At 40.0% G+C, this 13252-nt stretch overlaps 1 protein-coding gene across 1 annotated transcript in view; it reads left to right on the plus strand.

Moving 5' to 3' along the window:
• Window positions 1-385: 385 nt before the first annotated feature.
• Window positions 386-13252, plus strand: part of LOC146003010 (endoplasmic reticulum aminopeptidase 1-like) — a 118841-nt gene continuing 105974 nt past the window's right edge. Inside the window, exon 1 of the mRNA XM_083141171.1 lies at window positions 386-676. Within this exon, the coding sequence (XP_082997297.1) occupies window positions 586-676 (91 nt within the window). The 5' untranslated portion in view covers window positions 386-585. The remainder of the gene's footprint in view (window positions 677-13252) is intronic.

Raw genomic sequence — 13252 nt, forward strand, 5'->3', positions numbered from 1 at the left:
AGACCCCCATTAGAGTCACCTCGTGCAATGTGGCAACGTTGCTTCACGATCTCGTGCTGGTTAGGCCTAACGTGCTTGCATTGTGACCGAGCCGTAGTTGAGCTCTGACATTAGACCGAGGAAGTGCGTCGTTTGTGTCACACTATCCACTCCACGAGGAGGGCAGGCAGTGTAACGTTTCTTGCTCGAGACAAAACACGCTCGGCGAAACTGGCAAAACGGCACGGGAAGTGCGATTCGCTACCAAAACTCAGTTTGTATGTAGCAACAGGCTGTCTCGAAACTGGATCAGAACACAGGAACCCACAACCGAGCGCAAGAGGAACAGTTGAGTGGGTGTGTTATGTGTTTGTGTATTAAAGGGGCACCACCGTGCCGTGTAGTAGCGTAGTTCTGTTCTTGTAGAAGTAGTGTTTTGTCCTATATAGTGGTAGTGCTACAACGAAAATAAATAATAAGAGATTTCTTATAGAGGAAAAAAATCATCATATCCATGCATTATGAAGCAAAGTAAAATTAAATAAAAATAATAATAATAATTTGCCAGTGTGTCTGTATACGTGTGGTAAAGAGTAACACATCATCATGCCACAAAATCAGCCAGCTGTAATTGACTCCATTCAAATGAAGCAAATAGGAAAATCCGCAACTCAAAATGGCATGGTCACAGGTCAAGGTAGGTCATGCTGGGACATGTTTACAAAAACAGGTTCCCTGGTGATTTCGCCTTAACGCACTGCATTTGCGTCTGCACTGATCTTTCCAAACTTTTTCCTTTCATCCTTCTTGTTAGCTTTACAAAGTGACAATACGCCATTAACTTTACACAAGTTCTTATCTTCTTTCCGAATACCTCTGCATACGCTTACCGGCTGGCTTCTAAGCTTGTCTGCTCTGTGTGTGAAATCTAGTACCCTCCCCACTTTCTAAAACAAAAAAAGGGGGATCACTTTTTGTTTCTAGTACTTTTGCTCACAATTTTTAAAGGGTCATTTTTACCTTCCATTCATATTTTTTTGCACTGTTTAGTTATTGGCATCGCCGTCAAAGGGGGCCGAATGTGGGCACATCTCGTAGAATGCAATCCAGGTTATAACGTAAAAGTTACACATAAGAAATGCTAGACCACCAGTTAAATAGGACTGTAAATAGCAATTGTAGTATCGATCACCGAAATCTGTCCCCTCCACCAAATTTTCCACAGCATTATCCTATATAGATCTTGTAGGCCTGTATTTCACATGGAACAAGACTGTTTTATAGTTTTAAAAAAAGGTAGTTAAACTGTCACGTTTTTCTTATAGGCTCACTTACTGTAGTTGCTTAAAGTATAATTTGTCACCACGATGATTATTGCAACAAAAATATTATTTTTAATACTTCTTCCTTAAACAGTACAAACACGCTTTCATTTTGCCTCTGCATTTCGGCACCTAATCAAAATTTCTCTGTCTATGCTTTGGCAGTGTTTTGTTTGTCTGTAAATAAAATTTAGACTAAGTGTTTTCCTAAAATATGTTATGTAATAAGTTAGGATAAAAGTTGCAATGGTACATTTTATTGGTACAATTTTCTCATACAGGAGATTGGTTGGAGTATCCAAAGAAGATTACACGAAAATGTACTGTTTAATTTATGTGTGTGTGTGTGTGTATAGTGAACAGGAAAGGAATCTAGGTAGATATTTTAACAGGATCAAAATTCACATATACTATATATCTATGCATATTATAATTATATACATACATATAAAGGTAGAAGAAGGGCAATTTTCTCTTTTATTATTAGCATTATTTCGAAAGTAAGCATTTATGGGGGTTGGCCTCTCAAACCTCTCCCGTCTCTCTTGTCCATAAAACCTATTACCAGGTAACGCAGCTTCAAATCCAAATAAAATAATATAATATATATTTTCCTTTTAGAACAATTTGTTGCAATCCCAGGAAAATTCATTGCATATCCCATATTTTACAGTCGGTAAGATTGTTCCGATTACCACTGTTGCCAACCAGGTTTTTCTGGAATACAAATGCAGCACCTAACAACACCAAATTCACTCTAATAATTTCAATAACTTAGCACATTTCTCAACTTCATTATTGCATGAAATTGTATCTTTAGAAATACATTGCTTATTGAGAATTCTTGCCCTAGTTTCTCATGAATACTATTTTACTTTTTACTTTCAAGCCCCGGTCACAGCTTCGAAGAACAAATTTCTGAACTCTGTGAGAATCGTACGCGCACGAGAGAGAGAGAGGGAAGGGTGAGTTCGTGCAAGGACGTACCCAAGAAGGGATTGGTGGAGTTGTAGTCCTCCAATTGCATGGGCAAAGCTTGGGGGAAATCAACATGAAAAATATAGGAATTACCTAGGTATACTTGTATTGAAAAGTACGAAATTGACAGCAAACTTTCTCAGACATTTTACATAGTCTGTGATTGCCAGAAGGAGGAAGCAGCGACACACCTTCAAAATCGTCTCTCAACTGACTGTTATGATACAAGGAAAGAACCATATACAAACACAACTTGCAGTATAAAATTCATTTGCATTTGAGCATTTCGTAATTTCCAAAGGCAGTGGTAGCTTCGTCGCCTTGTAATGAAGGGGCCCCGGGTTCGATAACCGGTGGAGGCACATAGTGGTTCGGATCCCACTTTAAAACTGTAGGTCCAGTCCCGATTATATTATTAGTCTTACTGTGCATAACATACGCCAACTCAACAACTCGTCATTTCCACAGTGCAAGGCTCAACGGCCTCCACAAGTGGGTTCGTGTGATTACTGTGACCTTACGTGTCTTAATAATATAAAACTGTTTTATCGCTTTGGACAACATGAATTAGCTTTGTTTGGTCGTTTTGAACGTCAAGCAAGAAGCATTAAAGATATTTAGCTTCAGTAATAACGTTGGAGGTTTCAGGAAACAGTTGGTGATTTACTTATTAAACCACCAACAGAAAGTAGCCGTTTTTTTGTTTCGTGAACACACAACACTGCGCACTTTTGGTAACCGTGCAGGGGCTGGATCGAAGAATAGTTGCATGTCAAACTGACAAAACTTAATCGCGTGAGTGGACTGGAGCATGTTCTGTACTCAAGGGGGAAATTTTTCCACGCGCACCTTCTTTCCAAGGCGCTCCACATGCGCCATTCAGCCCCTACAAAGAAAGCTCATATTTTATGAGGCCGGGGCATTAGAGATAAAGAAAAGTCGGGGCTATATTGAGCGAATTGGAATACCAGGCACCATTGGGACCGTGCAGACGACTTTAACATTCATGATCATTGATTGATGGTCTCTGCACGTCGTAGGAATATTTTACCGGGCTGCAACTTAGGTTTAATTGCATCACGTTCGTTCTGAGGCTCGAGAAATGTCGAAGTATGCGCCAGGTATTTTGAAGATACCTTAGCCAGTTTCTTAAAGTCATAGTTCTATGAAGAGGAAAAAAAGGAATGGCAATATAATTTATTTAATCCGACTGCCCTCGCAAGCGAATTTAACTCTTGATTCTTTTTGCCCAATGAAATACCCTAATACTTTTGAGTGGCATTCGTATTTCACTCTTCTTGAAGGCTATACGAATAATATCGATGTATTGGAAAGCTGAATCACAAATATGAAGTGCCAGTTCACAGAATGATCGAAATATAAATACTTAGAAAGAAACAATAGAACTTATGAAACAGACACACACACACACACACACATACACACACACACACACACAGCGAGAGAGAGAGAGAGAGAGAGAGAGAGAGAGAGAGAGTTTATTTGAAATAGCCTGAAAGTAACTTCTGGTAACCAAATATTTGTTTAAATAGTCAAGAAACAGATAATCGTTCAGCAGAACCAAATTTCTTTAGAAGTCGTGTATATTTGTTTAGAGAGCTAAAAATAATTCTTCACAATTAATAAATTTAGTAAAGGTTACCAAAATGTTTGTTCATGATTACCAAAACGCTTAACCAAACTGGTTTTGTTGATTTAGACACGTGTGTATGTTTCAGTAAATCGATATCTTCATTAAATTACTTAGTGTACATTATATGCTGAAAAAAATTCATGTGTGGTGTTTAGGAATATATTAAGTGTGAATACCCTCTCGAAAATAGCGTCCACTTCCCGCCTCTATACTAATTTTATTTCTGGTGTTTCTTTACTGAAGCCTCAGCCTATATAAGAATGCAATTTCCAGGATGCGCTTTGACTAACAGAGGTTGATATTTGAGTGCATTCCCAAAAGCTCACCATCCGTTCAATTTTACTTTAATAATTCTGTATAAAACTCTTCCTGGGTACACGTTACGTTAAGATATTGGCAAAAGTCCCTGCTACCTACCGTGATCGAGATTGAAGATAAAAAAAAACAAAAAAAAAACAGATTCTTCCTGCTTTCGTAAATAACGTCCGTTCGAATTCAGATAAATGTCCGTCAGGAAGGAAATCCTGTCATATTTTATAAAGAATGACCGGCCGACCGAGGCAACGCGGTTGGAGATCGTAATGTACAGACTCCACCGAGGAGGGAAGGAAGATATACGTAACAGATATATATTATTTTACGACTCCTACCTTGGTTTCACTGTAAGGCAGAAACCGTCGCCGATGTAACAGGTAGGGCTCTCGGCCGTCGTGTGTCCCCAGGTGCGTGTGGTCGATACTTGCTGGCTTCCCCTTTTCCTTAAGGGATATCTACGGCAAGCTATTAACGTAGGGCCGGAAGCAGCCTCGACGGCACGAGGAAGGAATCGAATAGAATGTGGAGATAGAGTAAAGAGCAAAAGTATACGTTATTGTAAAAGTTGACATGGATTTGCATCTATAATTTCTGCAAGTGTAATTCTTTTCAGGGTTTCTTTCCGCCCCCGTCCCCCTAGAAATTTGGATACGTGAACAAGTGTCTGAACATAAGTATGAGGATATTTTGAAAACCGAGCCTTTGCGTTAGGATTTTCCTCTAATTTCTTTGGCGTACAACACTGTCGAGGGCTTGAGATTTCGATTATTCACTGGAGTAAAAGAAGAGGATTGCCCGATTCGACTGTGACTGAATTCTCGCTCGCTTAATCACTGTCGCTCTTCCTCGATTTATTTCTCCCCCTCCCCCCTCTCTCCATTGTATATCGATGTCGAATTATTTCTCGCGTCTTGAAACTGGCGCGAATGCTTCAGAGTGCTAACGAACTCTTCATAATTTTTAACAAGCCAAAAAAATGTGTCTTCCTCCAATTCCTGTTTTGCCTGTTCTCTTTCTCTCATTTTCTCGATCGTTGCTTGCCATCTTATTTATTTCTCCCTCACGCACTCTATTGGTTGATTTGCTTTATTTTGCTTCGCATTTCTACCATCTTCGCCTAATCGCGAAGATGAGGATGAGTGATATGATGATATTGATGAAGACACACAGAAGGAACACCCATGCTCAGGCAGAGTTTCGAACCCAGGACCTCTGGCTTCTTAGCGCGATGTGCTAATCACTCCGTGTTCAATTCTCCTCTCACCATCGTTTCTCTGTCAATCCCTTGCTCTTCCTCATTCCTCTCTTTTCTGTTTATGATTATTTCTCACAAACCCGTCAATATTTTCCACTATCCCCATCACTTAAGTTCTACTTATCTGAACTTTTCTCCACTTTCCCCCCTTTCTATCTTCATTTCATAGTCTTCCCTTGTCTCGTTGTCTCTATCTTCCTCTTGTCTTTATGAGATAATCCTTGCCATCTCTGTGCCATCTTCTGTCACTTTAATTTCCTGTCCCCGCGTCTTCTCTGACATACTATGCTTCTGAAGACTTAAAATGCATAATACCTGCATCTTTGTCTCATTGTTCACGTTTTAGGTGCCTTATTTTCAACTCAATTCGCATATGTAATTAAGTCGTTTTTTAAAATAAAATGTTCCCGATCTTACTTTTTCACTCGAGTAACTTTAGTTATAAATTCAATAATCAGCCTCCGGTACGCCACTGCATATCAGACGGCTTAGAATTGTTTATTTGAAGACAGCTGCTAAAGTATCGATTGCTAAAAGCTTCCAGTAAAAGTGAACGAAATTCTTTCATGCCACCTGCACGCCACCAAAGAAGTTTGTTCTCTGGCTTTTTTTTATTTTATATTCTTCGTCCAGGACGATGGTGCTGCCGGTGGCGGTAACCAACCGTAACATGCACGAATTGAAGTTTCCGGACGAAAATAGGTTCCTTCTCTAGAGCCAAATGCGATTAGGTCAAGAATGAGGTAGGAACGAGGACGCAGTGACGTCAAATATCGCTCATGCAGGCAAAATGTTGGCGTGTTGCATTTAATGCAAGAGTGGAAAGATGGAATGAGGAGGAGGGTAGAACTGCAGCTAAAGTTCGTTATTTAATATTTAATTACCCCACAATCGTCAGAGAAGTTTAATGTAATTGCATTGTTGCCTCGAATGAGGTAGAGCTGAACATTCATGTACAGCCACAAGTAAAGATAATTTTAAGTTCGAACATAATGTAAGAAAACGAACTATCCTATCCTGCGAGTTATGGAATTCGAAACACACTAGATTGCCACATCAGTAGTATATATTAGTTGTTTCAAAATAATACTTGGTACGAGTGCTTTTTTATCCTCTTTTTTTATCAATTGAATATCAGTTTTTGACATATTTTGACAATTTTTTGTCGATGTTTTAGCGTTTAGCGATGTTTTAGTAAAATTTCCCTTTTTTCCCACTCATACTTGGTACGAGTCCTTTTTTATCCTCTTTTTTTATCAATTGAATATCAGTTTTTGACAATTTTTTGTCGATGTTTTAGCGTTTAGCGATGTTTTAGTAAAATTTCCCTTTTTTCCCACTCATACTTGGTACGAATGCCACGATCTTACGTGATATAACTTAACCTATTCATTTTTTTTTGTGCTAAACTACACGAGAGCCTCTACGTGCTTTGACCTACTTTACTAGTAGTAGAAGAAACCCGGTTCTGCAACCGAAAATGAGGCTCGAAGTGAGGCTCGGTGAGGCTCGCCTTAATGGTTTTCTCTTGTAAGGCATAAGCCTCATTTTCTCGCAGTGTTGCCAACACCTACCTACACTCCTCCTTCTTCTTACTTGGCAAGGGCTACTACCTTTTTTTTTTTTTTTTTTTAAGGCTTAGCCGTAGTAGTATGAATGCTTTGTTCTGGCGCAGTCCTTTGAACTACTTTTTTTTATTTTACGACGTTTTACGGACTAAACTAACCTACAATGAGAGAAAAGTGGACAGAAGAAAAGCTCTGGCATCACTTTTCTTTAAGCTATTTTTTACCTCCTGCTCTTATGCTAACCTCGCCCTTTGACCTACTCTTGAAATGACTTACCTATAAGTCTGCTGTCTCCTCTTACTGTAAGGTTCCTCAGTGTAATCTACTACGACCTTCCTCTCAGCGTAATCTGCCACGATGTGTTTTTTAAAACTCATGTGTGATCTTCTACAATGTGTGCCCCCCCCTGCTACGACCTAACGGGACCTCTCTCCTACGATGGTTTTGGGCCCCCACTGCTACGATGTTTTTCTCCTCATGATGCAAAAAAAAAAATGGTATTGTAGCTGTATTTGAAATCGAGTGTGCTGTGTGAAGGGCATGTTCAGTGAACAATAGGAGAGCTGGAAGAGTACTTCCTGGCTTTTCATCGAAAAAAACAACAGGGGGGGGGCGATGGATCGTGGTCCTTTACCAGCGCGTACGTCTGATCCCGGATAGATTTTATGAACGTGGTCGCGAAAGTCAACAGAGTCGTGGTCGTGTCTCGATTTTTCACATCCTCCGCGGGCTTTTTCGGAATTTCGATCTTGGCCTTTTTCAGGCACGCCTCGGAAAAAGTCGTAACGCGTTCTCTGAGCAAAGTTAAAATTGGTTCGTCGTTGTTTCCTCTGTCTTTCCTACCCTTCTTATTGTACCGTTCGGAGAGTTGACGCAGGAACAACCGTTTGAACGATTTCAGGTTCGAAGTTGCAGAATTTTTGAAAACGGTGTATCTTCTATCCAAGGATAATTTTTCCACGTTCTCTTATCTTGAAACCTGAACACGTACATCAGGAGCAGATCTGCATTTAATTTTAGAAAGATGGGGTACACATTCCGGCCCAACCCATCGAAATGATAAAAAGTTCTTTGGTTACGGTTTCGGCCATGATCTTCTGCAACCTGGCCGTCCGCGTCTTCTCGTCGGCTATCAAGAACGTGTCGGTCAATTTCTGCACGAGTTGCTTTATGTGTTCGCGATTCGAAACGTAAAGCTATGTTCTTTTCGTACAATTCGAGGAGGGCTCCCACGTCCAAATGTTTGACGTACCCGAGAGCGACGGAGGATGATTTCAGCGCCTCGCAAGTGCAGGAGAAGCTGGTCCCCCAACCCTGGGGACGATCGAAGTTGATGCTGGCAGAGAGCGCAAGATGGTGAAGCCCGTACAAGATCGAAAAAAACGAAACATTCGAGTACAATCTCCAACAACGCGATGAACATGTGAAGCATGTTCTTCTCGTCCGTGAGAGGAGCCAAAAATCGAATTCACCAATTCGATGACGGGCGGATTGCCTTCGTACCTGCTATCCAAAAGCGTAGAAGGTTCGAAACAGCCGCACCCATGCAGATCGATATGTATTTTTGTTGCACGGAAGCTTCGAGTATCGAGTTGAGGACGTATTTTTCCTAGTAAATAGAATCTCATTGAATTTTGGGTTGATTGTGCGTTTTTGTATTCACTCCAAGAAATTCTATATAAAATAACATACCTGAAAATTGTATCGCTAATATACTATATTTTTTGGTTTGTGTGATCTGAGAAAGCATAATGGAATCCACCAGTTTGATCGAATGTGTTACTTGCGAAAAATTAATATCTAAAACTAATATTAGCAAGCACAGGGCAAGATGTAACGAAACAGCTTCGAGTTTAAATCGTTTGTTACCTTCTAAGCCTTGTGCTCGATGTAGAAAAATGATCAGCATTGCAAATTTAAGTAAACACCTCAAAATTTGCAAACCATCGACCGGACAAGCATCGAAAAGGAAAATCGATGATCCAGAAACGGAAGCTTCCACTTCCAAGCAAATTAAATTATCTAATGAACGCAAACCAATTAGATCTGCATTCAACGACCAACTCCAGGATTTTTCAATTAAGTCAGAACCAGGCCGTGACATCCTTAGTTTCTTGGATGAAACGAAAACATCTGTACTAAATATTTTAAAAGATAAACTTGAAAACAACTCTATAAAAGTATATGTTGTTCTGTTTTCCGAATACGAAAAAGTCGATGGTACAACGAGTATTATTTATCATCGTACAAAAAACCAGACTCTTTATTTTGCTGACGTCGAAAATTTAGACAACTTCTATTATAAAGTTACCAATGAGCTGGTTAAGAAACATGACGATTTCGAGGCTAAAGGGTCGGGATGGTCTCTGTGTGGAAGTCCTCACACGTTAACTGTTTACGTGAACCAATTCTCGCCTCTTCGCGCTTCCAGCTACGTTCCTCTTCCACCGAACATTCAACACAAGAGGGCTGTGTTAAATATACAGAACAGCGATAACAAGTGTTTCCTTTGGTGTATATTGGCTGCACTGCATCCTGTTTATTGCAAAAATAATCCACAGTGGGTTGGACATTACAAACAATACGAGTCCGAGTTTGAAAGTGTAATGTCTGGCATCGAATACCCGGTGACATTGTCGGATATAACAAAGTTTGAAAATCGTGCAGGAAAACGCATCGCTATTAATGTATATTCCTTCACGTCAGATAAATATCTCGTGCATCCCGTCAGGATAAGCGATGTCGACGATGACGATGCTTGTGTAATAAATCTTCTTCTTATTTCCAACGAGGATGTTCATCACTACACGCTAATTCGTTCTCTATCACGTTTGGTCAGAAGTCAATCAACCAAGCATGCAAACCACATCGAAGTTTGCCCGAGATGCCTAACCACATTCAACGATATAAAACAAGTCGATTATCGAAAATACACCCGACGTCAGATTGCTATCGATAAACTTGTTCAACATAAAATATATTGCGGCAACAACAGACCGGTTCGAATGTTGATGCCCGAAAAGAACGAAGTGGAAGAATTCAAAATGCACAAGGCGTTGTTGGAACATCCCGCAATCATCGTTGCTGATTTCGAGGCGTTCCTCAAACCACTCTCATACTGCGATCCGGATCCCGAAGTTTCTTCCACCACACCTTACCAGCTTCACGAACCAAAAAGTTTCGGTTACGTTGTCGTGCGACAGGATAAAATAGATGAACCGTACGTATACCGAAGACCCGATGCAATCGAACGCTTCTTCGAAAAGATGATCGAGGAGGTTGGGAAAATTGGATGCATGCTGCAAACATCGAAACCGATGCTTCCGTTATCTGCTATCGAACTTCAAAATTATTATGACACTGTCAAGTGTCCTGTGTGTGATAACCACTTCACAGACGACAATCGTAAAGTGTTTCACCATTCGCATACGGACGGTCGCTTCATAAGCGGAATCTGTAATGCATGCAACCTCAAAATCCAAAAACCAAAATTCGTCCCCATATTCTTTCACAATGGTTCTAATTACGACTTTCATCCCTTAATTAGGAAACTCGGATACGACACTCAAAAAATAGATATTCTTGCTCAAAACGAAGAACGATACATCTCTATAAGTAAGAAAGTTATGATTCCTGAGACTAAAAATACCATCGAGATGAGGTTTCTGGATTCATACAGATTTCTCTCTGCCAGCCTGGACGCTCTTGCCAGCAAACTTTTAGACGAACAATTCAAAATTACAAAAGCTAGTTTTCCCAACGTAGACATAGAACTCGTTAGACGTAAAGGGATTTATCCTTACGAATATGTTAGTGATAATTCTAAATTTAATGACGACGCTCTCCCACTTCCAAGAGAATTTTACAGCAGACTCAGAGAGAAAGGAATTACGGACGAAGAATACCAACACGCGCAACTCATGTGGGAGAAATTAGAATGTAGGACACTCGGAGACTACCACGATGCCTACTTAAAATTAGACGTAACGATACTCGCGGATATTTTTCAAGCGGTCAGGAAAACGACAACGAATATTTATAAATTAGATCCAGCGTATTTCTACAGCCTACCGGGATTAGCGTGGTCGGCAATGTTATTCCAGACAAAGGTCAAGCTGGAACTGATATCGGACGTGGACTTGTTACTTTTCATCGAGAGGGGGATTCGGGGCGGGATGGTACAATGTGTACAGAGATATGCAAAAGCCAACAACGTGCACATGAAAGAAGATTATGATTCAAATCGAGCATCGAATTACATCTTCTACGCCGACGTTAATAATCTCTACGGACATGCCATGGTACAGAAACTTCCTTACGGGGGATTCGAATGGGCATCAATAGATATAGAAAATTTCGACGATAGTGAGTATGGCTTCTTCGCAGAGGTGGATATCGAATTCCCCGACTACTTACACGATCTGTTCAGCGATTTACCACCGGCATCCGAGTTCAAATCTTCGCCTCATTCTAATCAATGCAAGCTTTTATTGACTCTAGAGGGGAAAAAGAGATACGTTGTTCATTACTCGAATCTCCGATTCTTGATCGGGAAGGGTGCTAAGGTAGCGAATATTAGAAGAGTCCTCAGGTTTAAACATTCCGAGTGGCTCAAACCGTACATTGAAATAAACACGCAACATAGGACGGTTGCCACTTCCGATTTAGACAAAGATTTTTTTAAACTGATGAATAACGCGGTGTATGGCAAGACGATGGAAAACGTTCGGAATCATGTAGACGTGAAATTGGTTTCAGATAAAAATAAATGCATGAAGTGGGTGGCCGATCCTAGATTCAAGTCGAGAAAAATTTACAATGAGAATTTGGCACTTTTCAATCTAGATATAAAATTGATGAAATTCAGAAAACCAATTTACGTTGGCGCAACGGTTCTCGACTTGTCGAAACTTTACATCTTCGAATTTCATTACGACGTGATGAAACCCTTCTTCAATGATAAGATGTCACTTTTGTACACGGACACCGACAGCTTCATTTACAGCATACAAACACCTAACCTCTATGAAGACATAAAAAATCCTTCCATGCTTGAGTATTTCGATACTTCTGCATATCCTCAACCCAACAGATTTGGGATTCCTTCCTTCAACAAAAAAGTCCTAGGTAAACTGAAAGATGAATGTAACGGTGATATTATTGTCGAGTTCGCGGGTTTGCGTTCGAAGATGTATGCCATGAGAACAGAGAGTAGCGTCACGAAGAAAGCAAAAGGTGTGGGCAAGAATACGGTGGAGAACAAACTCACCTTCCACGATTACATCGATTGCCTTTACTCACAATCGACGATACTAAGTATAGAACAAAGAATCCAAAGTGTAGACCACGTGATTACAACAAACAAAGTTAGGAAAGTAGCATTAGATCCGCATGACGATAAAAGATGTATTTTGTCTTGTGGAATCCACACGTTGCCTTGGGGACACTTTCGTTTAGAAATTAGTAAAAATTGTAGGCAATGCAATTGAAAAAACAACTTAAATAACTATAACTAAAATAAAAAAAAAACTTTAACTGTCTCAAATTATCACATACACAATAAATAACTAGCAAGGACAATGAATCTCTTTGGTTTCCGAAAGCAAACAATGGAGACTGTACACCGCACGGCAGATCATGAATTTCTACCTTCCATGTTATCTAAACTCAACGGCCTGTTGATCAATCAATTTTCGGAACGCTGCTCTTCTTGCTGGAACCGTGACGATTTCGGATTCGCGACGATCGACATGACGAGGAAACCCAACGACGGAAAATACAGAAACAAAATCAACGACTTTCTAAACGTTGCAACGTTGTGAGAAACGTTTCTCTGCCGTGCGGTGTACAGTCTCCATTGTTTGCTTTCGGAAACCAAAGAGATTCATTGTCCTTGCTAGTTATTTATTGTGTATGTGATAATTTGAGACAGTTAAAGTTTTTTTTTTATTTTAGTTATAGTTATTTAAGTTTATTTTTTTTTCAATTGCATTGCCTGCAATTTTTACTAATTTCTAAACGAAAGTGTCCCCAAGGCAACGTGTGGATTCCACAAGACAAAATACATCTTTTATCGTCATGCGGATCTAATGCTACTTTCCTAACTTTGTTTGTTGTAATCACGTGGTCTACACTTTGGATTCTTTGTTCTATACTTAGTATCGTCGATTGTGAGTAAAGG

This window comes from Lepisma saccharinum, chromosome 1 (assembly GCF_977018435.1).
Source record: "Lepisma saccharinum chromosome 1, izLepSacc3.1, whole genome shotgun sequence".
NCBI classification, from domain to species: Eukaryota; Metazoa; Arthropoda; class Insecta; order Zygentoma; family Lepismatidae; genus Lepisma; species Lepisma saccharinum.